Genomic DNA, 27480 nt, shown 5'->3' on the forward strand with positions numbered 1-27480 from the left:
AACAGCAGGTTACCCAAACCTCTTAAAACAGTTGTGAAAAGAATTCAGATTATTTGACTCCTGTAAATAATGTTGTAATTAGTTGCTCAGATAAAGCTGAGCTATCTTGGAGCTTCTCTACTAAATGTGTGATAAGATTTGGCCATACGAAATCAATTGACAGTAACAATTTTATTGTTATACATTTTGCAGCATCACATAATAACAAATGCTACCTTGAGATACTGACTTAGAACAGTCAGTTCTCCAAAGTCAAAACTGTTGTAGCACATTTAAATATTACAAGATGCTATTATATTTTTAAAACAGATTTCTTTTTCTCGCCAGCTCTGGCCACAAGACAAGAGAGCACTTGTTTTACTTGCTTTAAAAGTATGACCATTTTTTCATGCTACATGCTTTTGCAGTAATGTTCAGTTGCCACAGGGATAATTTGGCAAAGAATGAGAGATTGTGTTAATTCAAAAGTATTTTGTGCCACTTAAATGCCTTTAAGATGCATTAGGCGTCACAGTTAATGGTAAAAATAAAACAAGCCAAAGTCAATCGTTCATTGTCTACAGCATGTAACAGCTTTTTATGTTATCATCAAAAATAATTTAAAAACTTTGTTTTATCATTTTATTGACATTTTATTGGACATTACCTTTCTCAAAAAAAAATCACTTCAAGAATCATATGGTAATGTAAGTTGATATTCTGCTGAATAGCTTGGTTTTATTTCTCTGCTTAAATGATCTGTGCTGTTATTTATGTGCATATTGGACTCACCAAATTATAATAAAATAGCTTTTGATACATCACTGAACAAGATGATCAAGCACTAAATATAGGATTATCCCAGTCACCTTCATGGAAATCCTTCTCATCTACCTTATTTGCTACATTATACAATTGTTTCAGAAGACATGGTAGCACGGGCATATAATACACAAATGGGGATAAATTATACTTGAATGCTAATAGCATAGCCCACTGCCCAGAGTGCTTTAGGACTTTATCAAAATTCCCTGCACTGCCGTGACTTGATGAAAATTATAGTAGAAAATCACTAAAGGGATTCTTCACTGCTAGTACAACACTACTGGACAACCCAGATGCCAGAATTGGTGACGTAAGTAAAATCATCCCCATTGAGGTCAATGGGAAGTTACCATATTCACTTCTTCCCATTGCACTATAATCCAACATCTGATTCAGGATCATTTTGTACTTGGCCACAGGTAGGCTACTGAGATAGAGAGATGATAAAGATGGAGATGGAGATAGAGACAGATATGCTACAGATTCCTATGACATAAACTTCAAATGTACACTCTATAATTTTGTCCTTGGGTCATGCACACTTAGAGCTTACAACTACAGGTGACAAAGTGCCTTTTCACTGAAAGGCAGCATTTTGTTCACTTCACTAAGAGGAACAAGAAAGCCAGCTTGGTGTAGTGGTTAAGGCATCAGGCTAGAAATCTGGATGAGTTCTAGTCTTGTCTAGTGACCTAGGAAGGAGGAGGCAAGGGCAAATTACTTTCAAAAATGCTGCCAAGGGTTTTGTCCAAGCAGTTGCCAAGAGTCAACATTGACTTGAAGGCGTACGCACACGCACAAACCTAATAGGAACAAAGAGCAAACAAATCTGGCTGAAATTATTTATGCATTTATGCAGCAAGAGGTTTCGTTGGCCTTGCATCTGATGAAGTAGTAGACAGTGATCTATGAAAGCTTATGTGATAATTTCCCCCCATCCCATTTTTAGGGTGCCAGAATACTCCTTTCTTTAGCCTGGTCTTATTTGTTACATTCTAGGTATGCTCTTTGTGAAGCACGATCAGGGAGCCATTAAAAGCATTTAAAAAGTACTCACTCTATTTTCTGTTAGCTTCAAATTGTTCCATAGTGCAAAGTACCTCACAGATGATACACAGTACTAAGGCTGACCACAATTCCAGCAAGCCAACTGACTGAAAAGAAGGATTCCCTCTTTCTGCTTTTAGAAGGCACATCCTGATCCAAGTTTAATTTAGCTTTTAAAAAATGCTGTAAGTTCCTACTCGTGTTATTTTACATGCACATCGTTTTTTTTAATGTTTTACAATGTAGCTAGTGTTTTACTGCTTTTGAAACTTGGTATTTTTTAGAAAAACAGGACAGAAGAACTCCAAACATTCTTTTAAAATGTCAGTGTTATGCAGGGTTCTCTTATTCAACAAAAATCCCATGAACTAATGAAGTTCAGGAAAGGACTTCTGCTTTCTTTAATTTTTTTAAAGTGTTCCTTTGGTCATAGAAGATACCACATTAATTTTAATGAATGTGTTGCTACTAATCCTTCTCATGGAATATAGGGAACATATTGATATCTTGGAAAGGGCTACAATGATGGTACAATCTGATCTCTGGTCTTCTACCTCAGTTAAATTCACCTAATCAGGGATCAAACAATACCAATACCTAATAAAATATTTGTAATATCTCTCAGCTAACCACCAAGACCTCAAAGCCATATACAACTGAAAACAACAGTACATTTTAATAAAGATACAATAGAATCAAAGCAAAAACAAGAATCTTCAAATATTACAACAATGTACAGTCATTTCTGGTTATATGATAGCATCGTGAAGCCAATCATATTGAGAAAAAACCTTCTTACACTCATTCTGATTATCCAAGTATGGGGTAAGCAAAACTTTTGTCCAAATTGAAATGGTAGCAGTCATGGTGACCAAATTGTGGGGTGAAATAACATTTCCTCCTGTTCAGTTCAGTCCTACCTGAAAACTCATTCAAGTCTATTCAGACCTCAATAGTCAGCATTATATAAAGTTTAATGAAATGGATAAATAATTGGCCTATATTGTTATTCTTCCATTACTGTTTCCTCAGTATCTCACATGAGGTTGAAAGAGCTCTTATCCTAAATGATGACCTCTTGCACACAAAGAAATGAAATAAACATATTTTCGTACCCTGTAAATGACAAGTTATTGAAATAAGTAGGGCAATTTTCATGGGCCTTAGAATGATTTCTATGCAGACCCAGACAGTCAATTCCACAAATCAAGATTTTAAACAAAATATATATTCAGTGACTATCTTCCAAGTCTTCTCTACTAGAAAAGTTATAGCATAATCATCTGTTTCTAAATTGATGTACTACTCAAGGAAGACTGAGGAAATGTTTTAAGGGAGAAGATTGTATTAATCCAATACGAAGAAAGCTATGCTTCATTTTTAATCAGTTTCAGCTAAGAAATAGGCTGCTTAAACTGGGAGGAGGAAGGCAACTGGTACCTTCCGGCCTTTTGGAGAACTCCCACAATTCCTTCCCATGCTGGGTACTGCTGATAGGTGAAGTTGAAAGATAGTGTGGGTGTGGTGTGTGTGTGGAAGGACAGGTTTATATACTTCTTATACTAGCCCTGTGCAAGCAGGTCCCCCCAGATGTTTTGGACTTTAGCTCCCATAATTCATTGTCAGCACTGGCTTTGTTGTGTAGGAATTATGCATATTAGTCTCATATACCTGAAGGACACTAGACTGAGAAAGGCACATATACCTACTTGAATCTTAAGGTCACATAAAAGGCCTTGATTACAGAAATAGAACAGAATAGCACATAGACCCATCTTGTCTTTTAGAAGGCTCCCGATTTTTCTTTTTAAAAAAGTCCTAGTCATTTTATGACACAGTGTATATATATGAAACTATAATTTTAATGTTGCTTAATATTATATGCTATTTTATTGCTTTAATGCCTTGCAATCTTAATATAATGTTCCCTTGCAAATTAGCTTGGGAGTGTGAACCCTTGAAAAGACTAGATGAAAGTCTAATTAATAAACAGATTTTTTACTCCTTAGTGTGACTCTTTAGTACAAGAAAATGGCATTCAGTGGAGTTAACTTGAAAGAACCTCCTACGCAGAAGGAAATCCTCATCACTTATCTTCTTGTGCTCTTCCTGAATATAAAGCATGTTAGATGCCTTCTTAGTTATGAATCACTTTAAATGCAATCCAAAATATTTCCATTGTTTAATTTTAAGTCAGGAATTTAATACTAACATACCAGAATATCTAATTTGGGGAATTATTACTGCATGCATGAATGGACACTCTCTCATTAAAAATAGTGTTAGCTTCAAATAGGATTAATTCATTCAAACTGAAGCTAGCGCAACAGAAGAAAATGGAACTGCAGGAACTATTAAAGTGTGGAGCCAAAAGAGAGGGGTAGAGAGAACTGTACTTAGTTGCACCCATGTACAGTTCTATTAGAGGGGGGAAATCTGATGAATTGGCTTTGTTCAAGATGGTAAAAAATCCTCTAGTTGACTTCCTTATGAAATAAAAAGCAGCCTTTTTGCGAGATATTTTTCTGCCTATGACACTGAATGACAATGTGCCACTCTGCATTTCACTATTAGAAGCTGAGAGGACTGCTTTCTCTCTTTCTTCAGTGCTGCTGATGCGATGGAGACTTTCAGGAAATCCAAAGGCAGTCTGAGGGACATCATGAAGGCTTCCAACACCGAGTGGTTGTTCTCTGTGCTCCTGCTTCTACTGCTTTTGGCAGTCATCTCAGTAATAACAGAACCAACTTTTTTGAGGTACACATGATTGGAAATACCCTTCTGGAACATTTACTGAACCAACAAAACATGCTGGATTCAAGACAGCATTGAATAAATATTTAAATAATGCCATATTTTATTTTGCTTGAGTTGCCTTCTCCTTGTAACTTGTTCACTTTGCAGAGCTCCTATGTGGGAATGTCCTCATGTCACTCATTTGTGGACCTATTTATACATGACAGTTTCCATTTGTGTCTGAACGGCACAGTCTGATTTTTTTTTTTAACTATTCTTTTAAATATTTTAATTCTGCACAGGTTATAAATTCTGTTGTTATAATACTATAACAACGGTAATACTAATACTGTTGTTTTCTCTGCATGGTTATCCCTCTGAAACTCATCCATGTTTAGACACAAGCATCTCTTTCTCAACATTCTACTCTGTCTCTTTGTTTGGAAGGTTTTTTGAGTGTAGCAAAGAGACCTTTGGTTGAAACTATTGGCCTTTAGGCTTGAGAATTCAAAGAATGAAGAAGGATGGCAAACATCAAGTAGCTTGCTCCAAGGCAGTAGGAAGCCAACCCTTCTTCTCTTTCGTATTTTAGATTGTATAACACCAATAAACCCTGTCCTTGCTGATGTCAATGTATTCCTTGGCAAACCATGGCACAGAAATTGGTAACAGAAGGACTACTGTTCAAAAGCTAAAGCTTTCTACTTTGGGCTCCAAAGAAAGCTAATTACAGCTTTAGGGTCTTACAGGGTTTTCCGGCCAAACACAAAGGATCAATCTGCAATTTACATCAACAGAGGACTTGCATGTTTCCTACCCCCACCTTCCCCAATGTGAAGAAGCAAAAAAAAAAAAAAAAAAAATTCAACAATTTGATAAGAAAGCAGTATATTAGAATTTATAATTATAAATTTCCAGTCTATATTTTGGCAGTTAGTTCCAAATTTTGGGCTCACGTATTTCCTATTTTTTCTGTTCCTTATGTGCTCTAATTCTTTCACTCCCTTCCTTGTTAAAGCAAACCACAGCTAGAGCCAATCATTTTTGCTCTCCAAATATCATTTCAAACCTGGTATGAGGGAAACATTAACCTCAAGTTGCTTATTTAGATCATAAACCATCTGACCAGCAAAGCTGAGTCCAAAATCATGGATATACAACATTTCTCTACCTGAGAGCTATACTTGGCCTGCTAATGGCATTCTAGGATTAACCCAAAAACTAAGGAGGAACAAAATTTGACATCTTCCTGGTGACATCTACCTGTCCCATTAGGTCTGGCAGAAGGAGCATATTACTGGTCCCATCTACAAAAGAGTATCATCTGGCAGGACCCAGCACAGCCTTTTCTGCCATGGCACCTGCCCTTTGGAACATCATCCCCCCAGATCTTCGATTGCCCCCAACCCTCTTAGCCTTCAGGAAGGCCCTGATCATATGGTGGAATTGTAGGTGCTCCATTGCTGGAGGTTTTCAAGAAAAGATTGGACAACCATTTGTCCAAGATGGTACGAGGACTCCTGCCTTGGGCAGGGGGCTGGACTAGAAGACCTCCAAGCTCCCTTCAAACCCTCTGATTCTATGATTCTATGATATGGCTTTGCCATAGTTCCTGGGGGTCTGATAGTAGTAGAGACCTGCTACAATGGTTGTGTTGAATGTGACCTAGTGATGGATTTTGCCACTGATTATGGATAACTTTTGTTCTAATGTGGTTTTATTGATTGTTTTTCTATATTTCTATATTTGGTTTTAACCTGTTCTATTTAGTTGTTGTTTAATTATTGTGAGCCATCCAGAGTCACTTAGATGAGATAGGCGACGATACAAATTGAATAAATAAATTTTTTTTTAAAAAAATAACTTACATTTACTATTATAATTCCACTTCTATTTCATAAATGCTTCTGCCTGTAACCTTGAGGTGCACACCACTTTTTTAGACATTATTCAATAAAGTTTAGTGGGTAACAATTAAAATGTTATTCTTGTTCTCACGAGAAACTGGTCATTTGGAATAATCTTTATTTTAAAACATCAGGTAAAACTGGGAGGAGCAGGGGAGGAGACAGCCAGTTTGGTGTAGTGGTTAAGGCACCAGGATAGAAACCTGGAGACTATAAGTTCTAGTCCTGACTTTGGCACAAAGCCAGCTGCGTGACCTTGGGCCAGTCGCTCTGTCTCAGCCCTAGGAAGGTGGCAAGGGCGAACCACTTCTGAAATCTTGCCAAGAAAACTGCAAGGACTTGTCCAGGCAGTCACCAGGAGTCAACACAGATGCAAAGGCATCATACATTACACAATATAAATATGGACAACATACAAGAAATATGGAGGAAAGAATGAGAGTTTCCTATGCTACAAAATCAATTATCTCAGGTTTTTAAAATGTTAAATCTGTTTTGTTTTTTTTTAATCCTCAAATCAGGTTAATTTGTCAAAAAGGAATTACTGGGCTCCTCCAACTTTTTTTAAAAAATGGTTTGCCTCCCTCCTTGGAAATGCAATCGATCTGAAGGTACATTGCTTTGGTCATGTCTCTTAGTAGCTTTTTATTGACTGAATATTCTTATCATGGAGAGAAGCAAGTAAGTTAAGATTTAAAGAAGTCAACATGTTGCATTACAAAATGCATTATATTACAAAAATTTGGAATTGGTTTATGAGGAATTCTGGGTTTATTGTGCTTGGACTGTTGCCAAAATGATCATCATGTGTTTCTAGAAAAAACACTTATGTACCAGATTCGAGAGGCTTGATGAAGTACGTCAGCTCTCAGCCTTTGAATTGGATGTGAATTGAGGTAAAGGAACAGTTGGGTAATATGACCATATGTGATCAAAATTCACGTTTTTTAAACGGATGTGGTTACTGTTGAATTTTTGCTGTATTTGGTTTATCTTTTTCGTTTATTAGTTTGCTTCATTTATTTTTATATCTTGATTTGTTTTACTGGCATTCAGGTGTTTTATACAAAACAGTAGCAACACAATTTTTAAAAGCTATACAAAAGTGTGGATCAGAAAAGTAAGATACGAAGATTTTGACCTTTTCATCTTGGGTTCTGATCAATAGCCAAAATACATAGCAGCACCTAGTCAATCCTGGCTGATTCTGAAAAAAGCTAAGCAGAGCCAGGCCAGTTAATATTAGGCTGGGGAATGAGGAATACAAGGGCTGTAGGCTAGATTGGGAAATCAAAGAAATATCCTGGATGATGATAAATACCAACCATTTCCATACTGTTGCCAAGAAAGCTACAAGGACATGTCCATGAATGTCAACAGGAGTTGAGTTCAAATTGGAGGAATCTTAACTTTCACTTTTTGTTCACCAAATTTCAAATCTATGATCTGCACAACTTCAAAACAGATTAACAACGGACTGGCTTCAGGTTTGTTGGTTCTGCTTTATCTTTTATTAGAACCTTCAAGTCTGATAGAACTGTGTAACAGTAGTTCCAGTCAGAATTAAGGAACAGAGTCTTTGGAGCACAGGTTCACATTATACAGTCAAGTGGCCTAAAAGGATTTCTTCTCAAAGATATGTAAAATCTGGAGCTATCAGTTCATCCTAGGGAGGAAACAGAGATTTTGGGGTTAGGGAAGGAGAAGAGACAAAAATCTTGCTTGAGCCCCTGTTAGTGCATCTCTCCATTACTTTCAGGGAGACTAATGAGAGGATGAAGATATGGAATAATTCTGCATTTTGATGTCTAAAGCTTCTCTCTGCACTATGCAAGAATAAATTGAAAAGAGCGAAAAGTAGCCATTTTTATTTTATTCTTTTCCAAAATTCCCCATCAACATACAGCTTTATACATGGCTCCATAATTTGGGGCTGAATGCAACTGAAAGCCTCAGATGTGTACAGAAAAATGGGTCCTATTTCCTCCATCTTTAAAAAACCCAACCCATTGCCCACATTCATCAGAGCTGAATTCAGCTTCCACCCCCCCTTTTTTTTTTCTTGATGCTATGGGTGCACTGGATCTAATCAGTTTGGAGCTGAAACATTGTATCCTTTTAGAGTTAAACAACAAGGCACTACAAGTCTGGAAGGACACTCCTGAATTTCTGCTTAGAAATTTGGACTGGATATACAAGCTTATATTCTTCACTTCTGGGTTTGTAATAGTGGTATTATGGTGTAAGTCAATATGAATAATAATAATAATAATAATAATAATAATAATAATAATAATAAAAATAAATCATATAATATGGCATATGATAAATTATATAGGTAGAACTAGTTTTGCTTTAGATATACACTTCATGCATTTCATTCCTCTCTTTTCTGTATATAACAAAAATTAAAAATAAATATATGATACTCAATTCCACCTGTTCTTATATTTTAAAATAAGATTCTTTCTCTGCTCAAGAACAGAGCATCGGAATACAGACTGAACTCCTATGATGGCCACAGAGCATGGAAGGCAGCCACAGGGTGAGTCTGCATTGGCTTGCTCAAGCCCTTTACACCTTTGGCGGTTTTGATTCTGATCATGTTCTTCACATATGTTGATTATGTCTCTCATCTCGCAAATGCCAAATTTGTTCAGAGGCCATATCTCACCGGTTGCATGTTTTGCTTAAAAAAACCCAGCAAAGCCTCAATCTACTGGGAACATGATCAGTCAACAAGCCTAGCATTGAAACTATCAGGAATCCTGGCCACATGGAATTGCTTAATTTCTGGGGGTGTATTGCAATCCCAGTACCTCTTACATGTTCTCCAAGGGACCATCTTAAGGGCTGTCAAATCATCTGGAAAGCAAACAGAATCCTCTACAAGAGGCCACCCTTATCACAAGGTCCTAGCTTATCATACTATAACTAAGCCATCAGTTTTCCTCTTTTAGGCCTGAAATATAGCTCCTCCACGTTGTCAAAGACACCGCAGAAGAACCAGGTGAGAGTTAGATGGCGATGATGATGATTTATCAGGAGCAATTCTCTACACTTCCAACCTAGTCATAAAAAGTACCTAGTGAATGAAATAGGTTTATTTTGATTGATTATCTGCCATCAAGTCATTTTCGACTCTTAGCAACCACATGGATAGATTTTCTCCATCCCTAACCTGTTCTTTCAAGTCTCTCCATGGTGTACTCATCACCACTGTAACTGTCCATCCACCTTGCTGTGAATATCCTCCTCTTCTCTTTCTTTACACCTTTCCCAGCATTAGAGCCATTTCCAGAGAGCTAGGTCTTTGTATAATGTGTCCAAAGTAGGATAATTTCAGCCTGGTCATTTGCCTTGACTGAGAATTCTGGTTGATTTGTTCGATGATCCATCGATTTGTTTTCTTGGCTGTCTATGGTATTCTCAGGAGTCTTCTCCAGCACCAAAGTTCAAAGGTGTCAATATTCTTCCTATCCTGCTTCTTTAAAATCCAACTTTCACTTCCATAGAGTATCAGAAGGAATACCATGGCTTGCACGATTCTGTTCTTTGTAGGTATAGACACATCACAGCATTTGAATATCTTTTCCAAGGATTCATGACTGCTCTACCAAGTGCTAGTCTATGGCATATATCTTGACTGCTTGTTCCTTTACTGTTGATGGTTGATCCTAAAAGGCAGAAGCTATCCACCACTTTGATATCTAAGACTGGTTGTCCTACCTGTTGTCATTAGTTTGGTCTTCTTTATATTTAACTTTAGTCCCATTTTTTCACTGTCCTCTTTGACTTTTAGTACTAGGGTTTGCAGATCCTTTGCATTTTCAGCTATCAGGGTAGTGTCATCAGCATAGTGCACATTATTGTTTCTTCCTCCAATTTTAAAACCACATCATCTTCTTCCAATCCAGCTTCCCTTAATATATATTCAGCATATAGGTTGAATAAATAAGGGGAGAGTATGCAACTTTGTTGCACTCCTTTGCCAGCCTGGAGCCAGTCTGTTTCACCATGTTCTGTCTGTACTGTGGCTTCCTAACCTGTGAATACGTTTCTCATGAGGACAATGAGATGTTCTGGGATTCCCATTTTTTTGCACACTTTCTACAGCTTGATTTGATCAACACAATCAAAGGCCTTTCTATCATCAATGAAGCACATACTGACTTCTTTTGGGTATTCTTTGGCTTTCTCAATTATCCAGCATGCATCAGCAATAATGTCTCGTGTTCCTTGGCCTTTTCTAAAGCCAGCTTGAACATCTGGCATCTCTAGATGGCTTTAGAGCTCTAATCTGTGTTGGATGATCCTAAGCATTATTTTGCTAGCATATGAAATTAAGGATATTGTACAATAGTTTGCACATTGTTATGTCTCCTGTTTTTGGTATTGGAATGTAGATTTACCTCTTAAATAGGTTTATAGCTAGTGTATAACATTAACTGGCAGCAGTATTAATCCAATCTATGACATCTCTCTATTTCCTATATGATTCTGTATATCAAAATGCCACGTTCCTCGATTTAAGCAGAAAATTATTGTTCTGCTTTACTCAGTATCGATGAATACAGGAAAACTCATTAGGTAAATAATTCAAGAGGTTTCCTATAAAAAGTGAACATAGAACAAAGGGTAGTGTAAGATTTGAGACTTTAAGCCTCTGTTAGTCAAATCTGAACTATAACACAAACATTCTTGAATAACTTGGACGCTCTAGCACCATCTGCTGCCTGATTGAAGAAATGCTATTAATTGGTATTTCAGGAAGACTTCAGTTCCAAATAGAATGTGTCCTTTGCAGAAAATATTGCATTCTTTACATACTGGTAGCAAACACATGAATCTTCAAATTGTAAGGAATGCAGGGAGCTGAAATTCAGTAATATCTAGACGGACAAAGTTCTCCCATCTCTAGAATCTAGAATCAAAGTTCTAACTTCAATCAAGAGTAATATTTAGAATGCTTCTCAAAGCAAAGTTGTCAGATTGTTCCAATGACCAGTTTATAATTCCAGTTCTTTGTTATGCAATGATGAATCTTATATTATAAGGAGGCAGATTCAGACTAAATATTAGGAAGAATTGTGGGCAATTTGGGAGTTGAACCAGCTACCTAAGAGAGGGCTCCTCTTAATGCATATGATGTCTAAAAGAGTTTCTTCTATTTTTAACTTTTAAAAAAGTTAGGTGTGTGTTAAAAATAAAGCTGAAGTGAAATAAGTATTGCTAATTAACATTCTACTGATATCAGGTTATTTATGAATAATCTATTACAATATATTAAATTTGTGTGTATTGTGTTGATGCTCCATCCAAAACTAAATCCCCTCTATTTATGTTTTAGGGTTAAATGATGATGGCATCAAGGCACTCTCTCAATAAAAGAGAGAGTTATCCAAAGTGAAGACCTGGGGATTTATAGACTTTTTACTATGTTAAAATGCACATGATCATCACGAAGGAATGATGAGAAAAAAGAGAATGAGACAGAGAAAAAGTAAAGGAGTGAGAGATTAATCTCATCACACTTCAGCAGATTGAAATGGCAGTACTATGTTGGGCAAAATGCTACATATCTGTAACTGAGCTAATAAGAAATTCTTTAGGCTTTTCCTGAATGGCAGGGATGTCTCTACCTTCCCATGTTCATTTCAGTCTTTCTACAGATGAAGCTTCTGACAAAATATTCTCCTGAAACCAGCTATCTGATTAGAAAAGAATTTAAAGAAGATAGTGAAGATAGAGGTTAGCATGTAATTTTGGTATTGAGAGATACTTGTCAGAGTGGTTCCTCAAAAGGATTGAGGAAGACTCAGGGTTAAATTATCTCTAAAGCTCAATAGGTGATCCTGGACATTCACTCTCTATTAAATCTGTTTCATAGGACTAAAGAAATATTACAGGAGAGGGAGAAAGAAACCATATACATTAATCTGAACTCTTTGGAGACAAGATGTATTAAATGTTGTAACAAATATTTTAAGACTCTTGAAGTATAATGCAAACTGAATAGAAATCATAGAAATACTCTGTGATATTTCAAGCCAGCTACATATTTACCAGCCTAGATGAAGAAAAGTTGATAGTACGGCTGTCCAGTGATCCAGATTCAAAGGGGAAAAGGTGATTTCGAGTGTACATCTCACACTTGTCAGCACCTCCTTCAATTAAATCTGTCTGCCAGGTAAACCCAAGAAAAAATGTAGCTTCTTTAAGAATGTATCGTCGAAGGCTTTCACGGCCGGCATACGATGGCTGGTGTGGGTCTTCCGGGCTGTGTGGCCGTGTTCTGGAAGTTTTGTTTCCTAACGTTGTGTCCTAACAGAGAGAACTGCTCCTGTCTGTGCTCCTGCACTCTGAAGATGCTGGTCACAGGTGCTGGCGAAACGTTAGGAAACAAAACGTCCAAAACACGGCCACACAGCCCGGAAGACCCACACCAGCCTTCTTTAAGAAGTTGCTGACAAATGTAGTGAGTGTAAGCAGCGCACCATACTCCAAATCAACTTTTCCCTTTTGACTCTGGATTTCTGTCCAGTCCTATTTGTTAGTACTCTCATGGACACAGTAGCTTCTAAAACCCAGTTTAAGAATCTTGATCAAGCCAAGTTTGTACTATCTGTTTCCAACTTCTATTACTAAAGAGAATGATAAGCAAGAGTTCTGAAACAATAAGTTTTTCCCATGCAATATTTTTTAATTAAGTGAGCACAGCATGGTTGCTAAGTACATGAACTGTGAACCAGTAACTGATCTTATCGAGTGACACTGAGTTCATAGAGTTTGTTCCTATGGGTCAATATTCTACAACCAAACTCTAAATTTTAAATCACAACTTAATTATGAAATCAATTCAACCAAATTCATATAATGATTCATACTAAAAAAGTGTGATACTATCCAACTTTCAAATGTGAACAATCCAATTTGCAATTTTTACAATTATGAACACGCATTTTTAATAAAATTATTTAAACATCATGCCAAATGGTTTTGACAGGGATGTGTATATTCAAAACTGAAATTTCCTCTTCTTGTATTCATACTTTGTCCCCAGACTTAACACTTCTAATAAAAATATTATTTTAAAACTTTGTAAAATTTTCATGAAAAAAAGGTATATAATGGAAGTGGTATCCCCATAATGCAAACAGTGTTCCTATAAGAACACAAGGAACCATGATATTGGTGACTTAATATTACAAAGAATTGAAACAAATGTATGCCGGAAGCACAAATCTTCTAAGTCTTATCAAGACCACTGACAATTATTGTTTACTGTTAATCAGGGATAAATGCTAGTGCCAAGAACAGTTACAACTATATCAAAGTGTCACTATGGATTTTTAAGATCTAGAAGGTAAGTTCAAAGACTCTTCTACCTATGATCCTTGAATGCAGGCAAAGCAATGGAGAAGAAGCAGAAGAGGACATGGCTGTATTGGTGGTGACTCCAGTGATGGCAGTGAAAAAGGAGAAGGAAGATGTGACATGGCAGCAGTATTTCCAGCTCCACACACACACACACACAGACACATACACACACACACACCTTAGCACCCTTCTACTCAAGGACTAATGAAGATGGCTACAATCATTTCATGTTAGCACTATGTGAACAAGGTAGTCCACAGACAATGTCCTACTTTTTCTTGTCTCTGCTGAATAAAGATTTTATTCTAATCCCTTGCTTTTGGCTAGTTATTTCATGCTTACCTATTTGTATGCAATTTCTGGCTGATAACTATGAATTTCCCCGTGCTATTGCTATTTCTATACAGGACTGGACTGCTTTATTTTCTGTAGGATGTTTATTCAAACATACCCCCATCCCTCTTTTTCTATGAATCTGTTTGTTTTTAATGGGGGAAACAAAGTATTTTAAGGGAGGCAAAATAATTTATTTTATAACTCTGTGCATCTATGCATATCTAATTATTTTTAATGGGGAAGTAGGCATTTTCAGGGAAACAAATTGATCTATTTTACAGGAAGGGCTATGTGAATCCAATTGGTTTTAAGGGAGACATTAACACATTCTAAGGGAGGCAAATTCATTTATTTTACAGGGCAAGTGGATGTAAATTCAGTTATTTTTAAGAAGAAAAGTAAAGTTTTCTATATTTGTGCTATTTTGTGGCCTTGACTGTTTTTGCTCCTTAAATCATGGCAGCCACTTCAACAGCAATGCTCCTAACACTTCATCAGAATTTCTTCTGTAGTCAGAGCATTGTCTCCTGCAGCTGTAGAGTCACCCCCACACAGGTTCATCCTTCTATCTGTAGGCCTCCTTCACAGTGATGCCTGGCCCGTGTATCCTGAAGAGCCCCTGAGTACCAAAATGGCTGTAAAAGAGTTAGCTGTGTTGCAAATGCAGTGACCTTGGCAAGCCCTAAAGTCTCTCAGCTTAAGCTACTAATGACTGTGACAATAGTATGTCTTATATCTCTGTCCCTGAATACTTCTGATGACCAACTATGTATGAACTGGCGGAACAATACATGCCATGCAATAATCCTTCAACATACCACTGCAGAAATATCAGGTGCTAACGTGCCATTGTGAGACACTCATGGATCTTATTTTCATACCTGACAAGAATTTTCCTCTGTCATACAATAGATCAGAATCAGCAAAAGAGAAAACAAGGCTGCTCAGAAAAGAAACAGATTTGTTCCCTAAAGCTTTTGCAGACACCTAAAATTAAAGATGCACAGTAGTGAGATAGAGAAGTTAAGAAGACAAAAAAGCAGCGTAAGAATGGGAGTCCACAGGAGCGTGCTGCTTTTGCCAGAATGACAAAAGCAGTGTTATAATGTTGTGCTCTTAAGTCCTACTCCTTTGGTTGTGACATCACAATGCATATACAAAAGAGATCGGGGCTTACACTGCGATCCCACAACCCAGCTTTCGTCTTTCTGCCTCCCCATGGACACCACTGAGATCAAGCAAGACTTTTCACCAGAAGATACTAGTCTCAGATTCAGATAAGGCCATTCACTCCAATCAAATTCTTCCCTTCCGTCCCCTATTCAGTGTGTCAGGGGAGTGAAGGGGGAAATTCTTAAGAATTAATTTAACCTTTCTATATTTTATTCTTTAACTACGGAAGTAAAAAATTATGCACAGAGAAACTTATGTGAGTAAATTCTTCCTTGCATCTCTGGTTGAAAAGAAAATAATTAATTGCTTCCCAATTTTTACCCAGGTTGAATCAGCTCATACCACCTGAACCTACAGATAAACCTTGCATGCCAAAATCTGCACATTATTTGCAGTTCGTAGCTTTAAAAGTCTCCCTCTCTCTTCCTCCCTATGAAAAAATGCACATGAAAATGTATGTGCTACCCACAAAAGTACATTGCTTTGGAGTAAAATGCCATGCAATCAATTTATTATTAGCCACCTTAATTAGTGAAGCATGCAAGAAAAAATATACAAAAATGTATAGCAATAGAAAATTGATTTTATTTTTTTTATTGATAAAATTTTTATCCCGCATTTTCACCTTTTATGGCAATGGTGGCAGTGGTGGTGGAATTAACAAAGTAGGAATTGTTAATGTGTGTTAACATTTTCATTCATTTTTTTTTTCACTGACACCAAATGCGTATCTCTACTTGCAATACAATCCTACCCTTGGTAGCTATGCATAGAACTGCATCCTTGATTATGTATTTGGGTGAGCATGTGTCTATTTGTTGGGTTATCAATGCACCTACTATTAAACAGAGTATATCTATAAATCTTTTTAAACACTAGTGAAATCTATTTGAAAACCAGGGTTTCAAACTGGAGAGGAAAAAGAGATGCAGAATAAATGAATGCTTCCTTTCCACTGCTTTACTAGTTGCAGAATACCACTTTCTATAAATTCGCTAGCTGGTATAGCACAGCCTCATTAACATACCTTTTCATAATCCTTGCATCTCTTTTTTTAAGACGATGGTGAGGAATCTACATTTTACTGGCTTACATTCTTGGCATGATATTATTACCTCTCTAACTGGGATCAAGTCAGGTTCTACTTCTGAACACTCATAAGGCTGATAGAGAAATTAATTTGCTTCCTGATGTGAGTTAAGGGAACTCACAAATCCTTTTACTAATCTTCTGCCTTTCAAAACAGAACAGTGATTTTAAAAAATCCAGAGATAATGACCAGGGATATTCTGGCATAAGATTCAGAACTGGGGCCCTTTTCCCCTTTTCACAAAATGCTACTTCATAGAAAGTATGATTTTATATTTCTGCTAAGTTTCAAGGTCCCAAGGCGCATTTATTTTATTATTTTAACTACATCCTCTCTAACTGAGACAATTACAAAGCAAGAACTTGCACATTGATCAGGTAATTGCTGAGTTATGTTTCAAAGTGAATCTATGAATCTCTTATGTGGAAAGTTATATCTCTTAGTAGTCAATAGTTCTGCTAGATGAGACCACGTATATCTCACACATCTCACTAAAGATAAAAAGACTGAATAATCCATATTATGCCCATTCTGCTCTACAAAAGCATGGTAATATGATACAAACATGACAATGAATATTTAGCTGTCAATCAGGTCATCAAATATAATAACAAAGATGTAGCAGATAATTGGGGAAAGTGTTTGTATGAAATACCTTTTCACTGTAACTTGCCCAGTCTAAATCAAAATATTTTCTAACTCATCTTTCCTTGGGGTTGTAACATGGTTTCTTCTGTATGTCATCGATCTACAACATATAGACCAATATAACTTAATGATTTGAAAAAATCATATGGCTTTGTTCTTGCTCTCTGATTGCCATTTTCCCAACTGCTTTCACTGCTATCTAGAGAATACTTTGAATTTTAGGAACAGCTTCCAGGTATACTTAAGGGGCCAAAGGAGAAACAAGGCAAGAACATTCCTATGTATGTATGGGTCACTAATCTCAATTCTTTGGCTTTAAGGCTATGATCCCATTTTTGAGGATTTTTCACACATCAATTCATCCAGCCCCTACATTGCATTTTCTCCAAAACTCTCCGAACCCAATGACTGTTTAAGAATTTTTATCCTATTTTTCATACAAAGTCACAAGGAAAATGCACATCATCAAAATTATTTTCTTTTTAAAAATACACATAAAAAGATTTTCAACGGTTTAGGTACCCAGAGGTATGTGCTAAAGTATTGAATATTTATTTATTTATCCAATTTATATAGTCGCCCATCTCACTTTTACAAGTGACTCTGGGCAGCTTACAACAAAGTTAAAACAGCAATAAATACCTAAAACACTCTAATTATTAACAACTAAAACATCAGAAAACTATAAAAACCGAGCTAAAACAAAAGTAGACGAAGGGATCTTAAAAATAACAGAGCCACCTCACTAGCTCACCCGTCCCTGGGGTCCCCAAGCTGCTGACATAACCAAGTCTTGAGGGACCTTTGGTAGCTCAGAAGCAATGAGGGCAACCTCATCACAGGGACAAGAAGATTCCACAATCGGGCACCACCACATAAAAGGCCTGCCACCTAGGTCCCACTAAATGTAGCTCCCTAGACAGCGGAACCTGTAACATGCCCTCTCTGCTGGATCTGGTGGGACAGGCAGATGAAATTGGGGAGAGGCTGTCCCTCAAGTAACCCAACCTGCCATGAAGGGCTACAAAGGTCAACACCAGCACCTTGAATTGGACCTGGAAACAAACTTGTAACCAGTGCAGCTCGTGAAACAGAAGTGTAACATGTGTTCTACGAGAAACATATATAACTGCTCGTGCTGCTGCATTTTGAACCAGCTGAAGTTTCCAGATACTCTTCAAGAGGAACTCTATGTAGAGTGCATTGCAGCAATCCAACTGGGAGGTGATCAGGGCATGAGTGACCGTAAGTAGGGGCCCTCGCTCTAGGAATGGACGCAACTGGCACACAATATGAAGTTGTGCAAGGGCCTTCCTAGCTACGACTGCCACCTGCTCATCGAGCAGGAGTCGTGAGTCCAGAAGGATCCCCAGATTGTGCACAGGGTCTGTTTGGGGCAGTGCAACCCCAACCAGTACCAAAGATGGTATAGTCTTAGAACTGAAAGGCTCCAAAACCCATAGCCACTCAGTCTTGCCAGGTTTAGTTGAAGCCTGTTGTTACATCCAGACTCTTACAGCTTCCAGACACTGGGATAAGACAACCATAGTATCGCTTAATTTGCCAGGGGCAGAGTTGTACAATTGGGTACATCAGCATACTGGCAAAAGATGAGCTCGCCCAGTGGTCTCATGTAGATGTTAAATAGGAGGGGTGAGAGTGCCAACTCCTGAGCACCCCACACTTAGGGGCCGGGGGCAGGAACTCTTCTCCCCAATCACAACCAACTGGAATCCACCCTGGAGAAAGGAGGTGAACCAGCACAACACTGTGCTGCCCACCCCCAATCCTCTGAGTCGATCCAGAAGATACCATGGCTGATGGTATTGAAAGCCACTGAGAGGTCCAGTAAGGCAAGGATGGATGCACAACAAACATCCTGCTCACACCAGGGTCATCCAAAAGTGCAACCAATGCTGTTTCTGTTCCATATCCAGGTCTGAATCCTGACTGAGAAGGATCCAGATAACCTGCTTCATCCAAGGTCCTCTGAAGCTGTTGCACAACCACCATCTCAATCACCTTCCTGAAAAAGGGGAGGTTGGATACTGGATGAAAATTGTCCAGTATCGCGGGGTCTAGCGATGGCTTCTTGAGGAGGGGGAGAACCAAGGCCTCCTTAAGAGGTAAAGGAACAACCCTCTCACTCAAAGAAGAATTCACCACCACTAGAACCCACTCATATGACACCCCCATGGGCTGCTTTCACAAGCCAGGAGGGGCATGGATCCAAGGGGCAGGTGGTTGAGCTCACAGTCCTAAGGACCCTGTCCACTTCCTCTCGTCCAACAGGTTCAAACCATTCCCAGATAACTGGGCAACTATACAGCAGAGCATCACAGAACTAGATTCTGCTAACTCTAACATTTGCCAAAAGCATGTTATTTCATTCAACAGTTTTTCCCTTTCCACAGATTAATCTAGATAATCCAGGTCATAGGTTATTACAGGCAAAATGTGGGAATATATGAAATGATGATGTATGCAAGGCAAAAGGAGAATGCAAAACCGAGGCCTTCAAATCTTTCAACCTGCATGATGAAGGTCTTTCAGAATTCAATTTCAAAAACAAATATTGTAATCATTATAAAGTGAAACTATTTCTTTATTAGATTTATGTCCCACCTTTCTCATGGTGTTATATCTTGCACTCATTCCTTCGATTTCCTCCCACAACAACCAACCTATGAGATAGATTGGGCTGAGAGAGAATGATTGACCCAAAGGCACCCAGTAAGCTTCCATGAATGAGAGTGGATTCATATCTGGGTCACCCACTCCCAGTCCAACACTTTAAACACTGCAGCACCTCCACCCAAATAAGAAGCAGAACCTTGTTGTCAACAAACCTTCCAATGCACAGACCAGTAAGAAACAAAATTACAGCATTAGAATCTGCTGTGATCAAAGGAGCCAAACTGAGAAAGATTTTATCTGCAACATGTCCAGCAAAAATACCACCGTGAGCTACAGTTCTTATTATAAGAAACTTTTTATAAACTTGGATGCAATGATCGCAGGAAAAAAACCTATTTCTTGCCTAAGGGCTCTGTCCTGTGTTTGTATTTTCCTTCACTATAGTGCATGTTGTCATTTCTACTATTTCATTGACCTGGTTCCTAAAAAACCAAGAAGCCTACTTGGGTCATTCAGTAGGAAACGGATGATTATAAGAAATTATGTCTCCTGTCCACATTATTTCTCTCTTCAAAGATCAACCAGGGTTTGACACAATCAGACTTTGAAATGGCAGGTTGTTATTTGCTTTTGTGAACTGAAATGAAAGAATTTGCTCTACAGAAGCAGTAAGTAATGTACATCCAGTAAGCTGTTTTATACCAAAGCAGATCTTTGGCCAATCTACGATTGCGATAGCAATTACAAGTACATCATATAAAAAGGATAAAAGCACAGACAGCAGAGGCAGATTAAGATGTTCCATTGCAGCCCAGACTTTAAGAAATTAACATAATAATACATTAAAAATATTTAAAGGTCTGTGAGAATAGGCCTGTCTGGGTCTGCTGGGATAATAAAATAGGCAGCAGGCATGATCCTCAGGAAAGAGCTACAGGGCTACTGATGGCCTATACTGGCTCCTACTGGGCAGATAAAGGGGGTTATGAAACCGAAGGACAAGTAACGGCTAGAACCAGATAAGACCGGTTCTGCGGTTAGACTGGTGAACTATTGTGACCTTATGACAAATGGACCCTAAAACCATACCTCCTGTGTTATAATTATATCATAATTGCACCCCCACGTGTATATTATGGGATAGGCAAGGTGTTATACGCATGTGTGATTTGTATCAAATTCTGACCAATCATATTCTTCCTCCCTGTTTGAATATTGTATAAAAGACCTAATGTGACAAGCACAGAGTGCGGTCCCTGTGAGTGACACTTGGATGCATCCTCCTTTATTGCTGCAGCAATAAACGAGTTGGGTTGGATTTCTCTCATCCTGCATGTTATTTGGAGACCCTCACGCCGGATCCTTGTGCCTACCTGACACCGGTTTTCCAGCCAACACCACCCCTGAAGAGGCATTGCCCAGGCTACTGCTGAGGTACATACATCAGCATCCTGAATTGGGGCCAAAAGCAAATGGGGGGAAAGGGAAGGTTACATAAAACTTGTGTAACATAATCATAATGGCCAGTTACATTTAGCATTCTATCTTCCATATCTTGTACTAATTGAAATTTTCACTGAAATGAGGCACTGACATGAGGCATTGACCTGGGAGACATTGCCACAAAATCTGGGATTGATTCATTTATCACAACCTGCCTTTCTTCCAAGAGCTACCCTTCTCTAATGAGAGGCAGATCCTTCTCCTTTTCATCCTGTACCAGAGAAGCTGTTGATGGCCATTAGTTTACTGGAGGAGAGGTTCATCCATTCTAACTGTTGACAGTTACTTTATAAAAGTTAAATGGCTTGGGTACTACAGCAGATATAGCTGGATGCAGCCAACAGAAGATAACTTAGGAATCATAGCAAAAGTGTGAAATTCTTTCCCCCACGAGACTCAGCTTTCTTGCTTATGGTCTTTTGCTGCATAGCAAAAATTTTAAAGCAACTTTGTTTAGCCAGGCTTTTGGTTTATCAGTTATATAATGTTAATGAGATGATTCTGAAGCTTCTAATGCTTTGGAAAATTATTACATTTTGTATTTGTTTTTAATACTTACTATTCCTCTGAATGATGCCTTTTGTTACAAGAAGCAGGAAAGATGCTCATAAATCTAAGTGCACACACAACAAATACTATGAAAGCAAAGGTCAAGTGATAAAATAGAATATCAGACTATTCTCTAGCTGTCAGACCTGCACTTTGAGAAAAAGCTGACTAGTAAATGATAAATATTTAAGTCAAATTTAGCAATATGGGTTGCATTTTTCCCATTTTTAGCTCTAAAGTTATGGGCAAAATAGTCGGAAAAAGGCAAAATCAATCTGATATTGATACTACAACCAAGCACACTTGCTTGATCAAACCTACCATACAAAGAGAGAAGATCGCAGGAGTTCTGTGGCAATGACCTTTGGTGTATATATGCCAAAGGTATATAGATAGATCCTTTGATCAAGAAGAAATATCAGCTAGGCCAAACCTATGACTGGACAGGAGGGCTATGCTGGTGAATACACCTTAATGTTCAGTACTTCCCAGTCTTTATAAAAGAGTTAAGTTCTCAGATTTAGGAATCAGGACTTTTCCTCAGAACTCCCTGTTTTAAAATGAAGTCCCATGCTTCATTTTAAAGTTTAAACTCTAAAGTTTCAGTTTAGAGCCAGACCACTTTATTACATAAAGCTCTGCCAGGACTACCTAACTCTGCCTCAACTACTGCATCCAAACTTAGACAAGACAGCCTCATATTATCCCTGTTCCCTAACTTTTCAATTTCCCTCGCTTTGCTCTATGAGTTCTGGGGCCTCCTTGATTGTACCCTACATTCCATTTGGACCTAATATGCTAGTCACTTTCTAAGACCCAACCCAGAGCCTGAAAGTTCACTTTTGACCATTCTTGCCCAACACCATCACAACAACCATTGGTAGTTTCTCTTAAATTTTACAAACCCCATCAGGGAGAAAAGAGGTGGAAAATCTGCGGCCCCAGGCCACATACAGCCCAAGCCCATTTTCTGCAGCTCTCAGAGATCTGACTATGACTGTTGAAAACTGACAGCACAGTTTCTTGCCATTTTGGTATGGGAAACATATGACAACTGAAGCAAATCCTAAAATACTCATGTCACAGTATAAAAGACAAGAAACCTACTCAGTTTTCTGGCACCCACAAGATCTCTAGCTGGGAATTCTGAGAACTGCACCTCTATAAGGCTGAAGTGCACCAGACTGAAGAAAGTTTGGCTAAACTTGAGAGTTGAATTTGAGAATTCAGATTTCATTTTAAGAACTCCATTTTACCATACTGTTTGACTACCACTGACCATGCCATTGCATTTCAAAATTCAGGAACACAATTGAGTTTACAGTTACATTAACCTCCAGAACAAAAAGAAAAGCAACATCATTTGTATATGTTGCAGCTAAAACGGTACAGAGATTGAAAATGGCAGTTTCCCCTTGAACTTTGGGGTTGCCTCTTTTAGTGTCAAATGCTGAGTGTTGCTTAAGAAATGATACTGGTTTAATTCCACTTCTGTAAAGAGAAGAAGTCTGACTTTCTGTCTATTGTAGATACAGCTTTCCTAGTAATTAGGAAGATGGGCAAGAAAGGAGCACAATGGCCACAAAAAGAAATGAAGTCATTTGAGCAAAACAGGATTACAAATGGCTAACAGCAAAGGACTGTATTCCAGATTAAACCTTTCTCAAACAATCCTTTGTGCGGGGTCTGTATCAGTTTGTGAACAAAGCTTTTGGTGGGTATACGCGCACGCGTGCACACATACACATATTTGTATGTCTATGTATGTATATACATAGATGCACCTCTACATATACATTAACCAAAAAAAAAAAATGATTCCACAAAAGTTAAAGAATTTGAAAACATGGTTCTTTTGATGATGTTTTTTAAGTGCCTGCAGTAAGAGAGCAGTTTTCAAGATGGTGAGCGTGTTTCACATCCATTGGGAGAAGGGGAAAAAAGGATACTTTCGAAAAACACACTTAAAAAAAGAAAAACACACAGCTTCATTCCTTGCCTAGTCAGACAAACTTTTCCTGGAAAAGCTACCACGTAGATGCGCAGGGAGAGCAAAAGTGATGAGAAGACTTTTTAACTCAGTCATCACCGCATGAAACAATTTTAGAAAGCTTTGTACTAACTGAAACAACATCTCCCTCCTCGAATTCGGGCCCGGCAGTTGGAAGTGTTGCCTACCTTCAGGACTTCCATTGGCACCTGAGTCGCGGGAGGAAGGCTGGTGGGGAGGCTGACGTTGATGGCAGGTGTCTGACTCACAGCCCCTCTCTGCTGCATGAACTGAGCCGCCTGCTGCTTCTGTCGCTGCTCTCGGCGCTCTTGCTCCTGCATTTGCTCACGCATGAGCTGCTGTCGTAGCAAAATCCGTGATGTCATATTGGAGGAGCTTAGCGGAGGCTTGGAAGCTCCAGGGTGCTCCGAACTGCTGAGGGAAACACCAGAGAACACTCATCACTGCTCAGTAAATATTAGCTGGAGTTTAAAGAGTCAGGCTTTGGGAGGGGGCCATTGCATGTGCTAGGAAGTGGGCAAAAACCTTTGCAAGTGTAGAAAAATGCCTGGCAGGGGTGTGGATGTATATGGATTTCTGGGCTTGATCTCTGTTTAACACAAGAAGTTAGCTATGTTCTAGTCTTTCTAATGATCAGCACCCCAGTGATTATACGATACTAATTCAAAAGGAGACAGAAGTTGTCTTTGATTTCCCTACTCTTTCAGTCAGGATTCCTTTATTCCCTTTTTCTTTTCTTTTTTTGGTAAGGCCTGATTTTGGAACCAATAGGGGCCCAGTTATCATACTGAAAATGGAATCAAATATATGCCCTCTCAATAAGAGGTCCCTATAGATTTATTGATTATTAGACTGATATCCTGTCTTTATTTTTGCAACTCAAGGCAGTGTACATAATGCTCCTGCCTACTTTTTTCCCAGCAACAACCCTATAAAGTAGTGCTGAGAGACAGTAGCTGGCTCAAAGTCACCCAGGCGGCTTTCATGCCTAAGGGAGGACCTGAACTCAGCAGTCTAGTCCAGCTCAGTGGGAACTTCTAGTCCAACTCAATGGGAACTTTCTAGTAGAGCTCAGTGGGAACTTTCTAATCCAGTTCAATGGGAACTTCCTAGTCCAGCTCTATGGGAATTTTCTACTCCAGCTCAATGGGGCTGTCACCCAGCAGCTCAGGTAAAGAACTGCTATAGCAAGACAGGAATGTTATATTCAGGGGAATTACTGTCTGACAACATTGTGAGAAAACTGGTGAATGTCTAGGTAGTGCAGCTTTGTCTGGACAATCTCCTGCAGCATTTTGTTCTAGACCCTGCATGCATTACAACAATAGGGCCAAAGTTTTGTCGAGGCAAACAAGAAGCATTTTATTCTCAAGCATCTAAAAGTCCTTTGTGAAATGGGCACGTCAGGTGCTGCTGGGTGACAGTGCGAACTGTATCAAAATATGTAAAATGGAAACAATTTAATATTGAAAAAAAATGTAATCAGTGAAGGTGACTCTTCTATGTAGTATCTGAAAATAATTTATTAGATGTATTAGTGCTTAAGAGAGAAATTTTAAATAAGAGAGTTTTCAAAGGTGTAGATTAGGCTAAAGACACACATAGGACAGGACAGGACAAGCCAGGATAGGATAGGGTAGGGTAGGGTAGGGTAGGGTAGGGTAGGGTAGGGTAGGGTAGGGTAGGATAAGGTAGGACAGGTCAGCATAGGATACCATAGGACAGCATAGCTATCTAGTTACTTTAAGAGCATTATGGGAATTAGAAATGGGAATTATTTTATTAATGTTTATTGTTCTTTCTTCCAGAAATTCCACTGAAATAATAATGCAAGCAAACAGCACTGTTGTGACAGAGATCTAAACAGGGATCAGTGTCCAAATAAATCTTATACCTATATAAGACTTTCTTGAGATGAACATACATTTCAAACACTAAGCAATTCAAGGAAGCAAAAATTGTATCAGTTTTATAAACCTCACAAAATGCAAACAAAATATCTGACTGAAAGCAAATGAGAGGCGGAGGAAGCTTTTCTGTTCTAATCTTCTCCAGAATGTCATATTACCTGAATCCAGTGGTTCATTTGGCATTTCAATAATCCAGACTTTGAAAGGTGAGCATTTTTGGATACCTCCCAACCCCCAACTCCAAATGGATCAAATACAGATTTTTCAGACCACTGACAATTTCTTCCCCTGCATCCCCCCTCCCCTTCCAACAGAGGTGAGATGGGATGGAGAAGGATGACTGTGTTACTATTCCAGGCCTGTCAGGTTGCAACATTCCCAAGGAGAGTGATCCGTTTGATAAACTACAAGAAAAAACCTTTGTGGTAAACCTATGCATCTGTGGAATAATCGGACTAATTAGCTGTTCAAGAGAAGTCACCGACTGCGATGCTCAGGGAGAAATAGGAGAATTTTCAATTAATAGTGAACAATTCTCACACCCTACAAAGTATCACAGGGTCAACCTAACATTTTAGATGGGAATGTTTGTCTTCTTGTAAAACAGCTATTGAATAACATGAGTTATAAAATCCTGCAAGAAACACTGTCCTCTTTGTCTAGGCCAAGAGACTGGGCCAGAGAAATAACTCAGCCAGCATGGTATCAAGCTAAACATATGTTGTGGAGCTGTACTTAACTATCACATAATACAAATGTCACTTTTATGAAGCGGGCTTCTGAAAACGTATTACTTGAATGCTTTTATTGGCCGTATATATAATTAAAACATGGCCCGACAAAACAATATCCAGTGTCAAAGGTACCTGGAATTCCAGAACCTTTAAGAGATGCTTTATTTATGAAGTGAAACCAACAATTCTGTTTTATATTAAACTAAAAAAATAGGACGAAGGTTCAACATTGGTAACATTCATGATATGTGGAATAAAGAATTAGAATATCCAATTTTGGAAAATCAGTGCATCCAAGTTTTAAGAAATAGAAAATATATTTCTTATAACTTAAGACAGAAAAAGAAGAAAAATTTGTTTCATGTTTATTGGAATCCACAAGAATGTTGTAAGCAGGTTGGCTATCTGATTTCTTATGTTAGCGTTGGAAGAAATTTAAGGGCTCCCTGACTCATCTGGTGATGTCAAGCAATGGCTCCTTTTCAACTTAATTATAGCCTTGGGAAAATTATAATGGTCAAAGATGTAAATATAATGCTTAATTCTATTCCCAAAATATGGGATTTGACATTGTATAAAGAACATGGCTCTATCCAACCTGGAGTATGGCAAAAAGAATTATTTTATGTACAAGGAAAGAAATTTACACTCCTGATATTAAAGAATGGATCCTAGATATGTGTTCTTTATCAATTTTGGAAATGTATTTACATTCTAAAAGTGAGAAGATGAAACAATATATTTCTGTATGGTCTAGATTTAATAATAGGTTTCAGAATGTATTTCTTCATTTTTCACATTTCTAAAGCTGCCCAACAACTTGACGATTCTGACTGGTGTACAAAATTAAAACCAAGATGCAGAACAACATCAGACAAAAGAAAAAGGAGATGGTCATCCTGATGGAACAAGTATAAACCCCACTTACAAAGAAGCCCACTTCCTACCCTAGCCCAAAGCCTGGGGAAAGAGCCAGGTCTTCAAAGCTTATTTAAAGGACAGAAGGACTGGGGCT

At 38.2% G+C, this 27480-nt stretch overlaps 1 protein-coding gene across 7 annotated transcripts in view; it reads right to left on the minus strand.

Annotated features, from left to right (window-relative positions):
* Positions 1-27480, minus strand: part of MITF (melanocyte inducing transcription factor) — a 150945-nt gene that overhangs the window by 33329 nt on the left and 90136 nt on the right. For 5 of the 7 annotated variants that reach the window (XM_088134351.1, XM_088134349.1, XM_088134354.1 and 2 more), the window contains exon 2: positions 23989-24235. In XM_088134351.1, coding sequence (XP_087990477.1) covers positions 23989-24235 — 247 coding nt within the window. The remainder of the gene's footprint in view (positions 1-23988; positions 24236-27480) is intronic. The other 2 variants (XM_088134350.1, XM_007432698.4) reach the window with 1 other exon arrangement.

This window comes from Python bivittatus, unplaced genomic scaffold (assembly GCF_059951505.1).
Source record: "Python bivittatus isolate LINGU-HERP-01145 unplaced genomic scaffold, Pbiv_v1 ctg000080_np1212, whole genome shotgun sequence".
NCBI lineage: Eukaryota > Metazoa > Chordata > Lepidosauria > Squamata > Pythonidae > Python > Python bivittatus.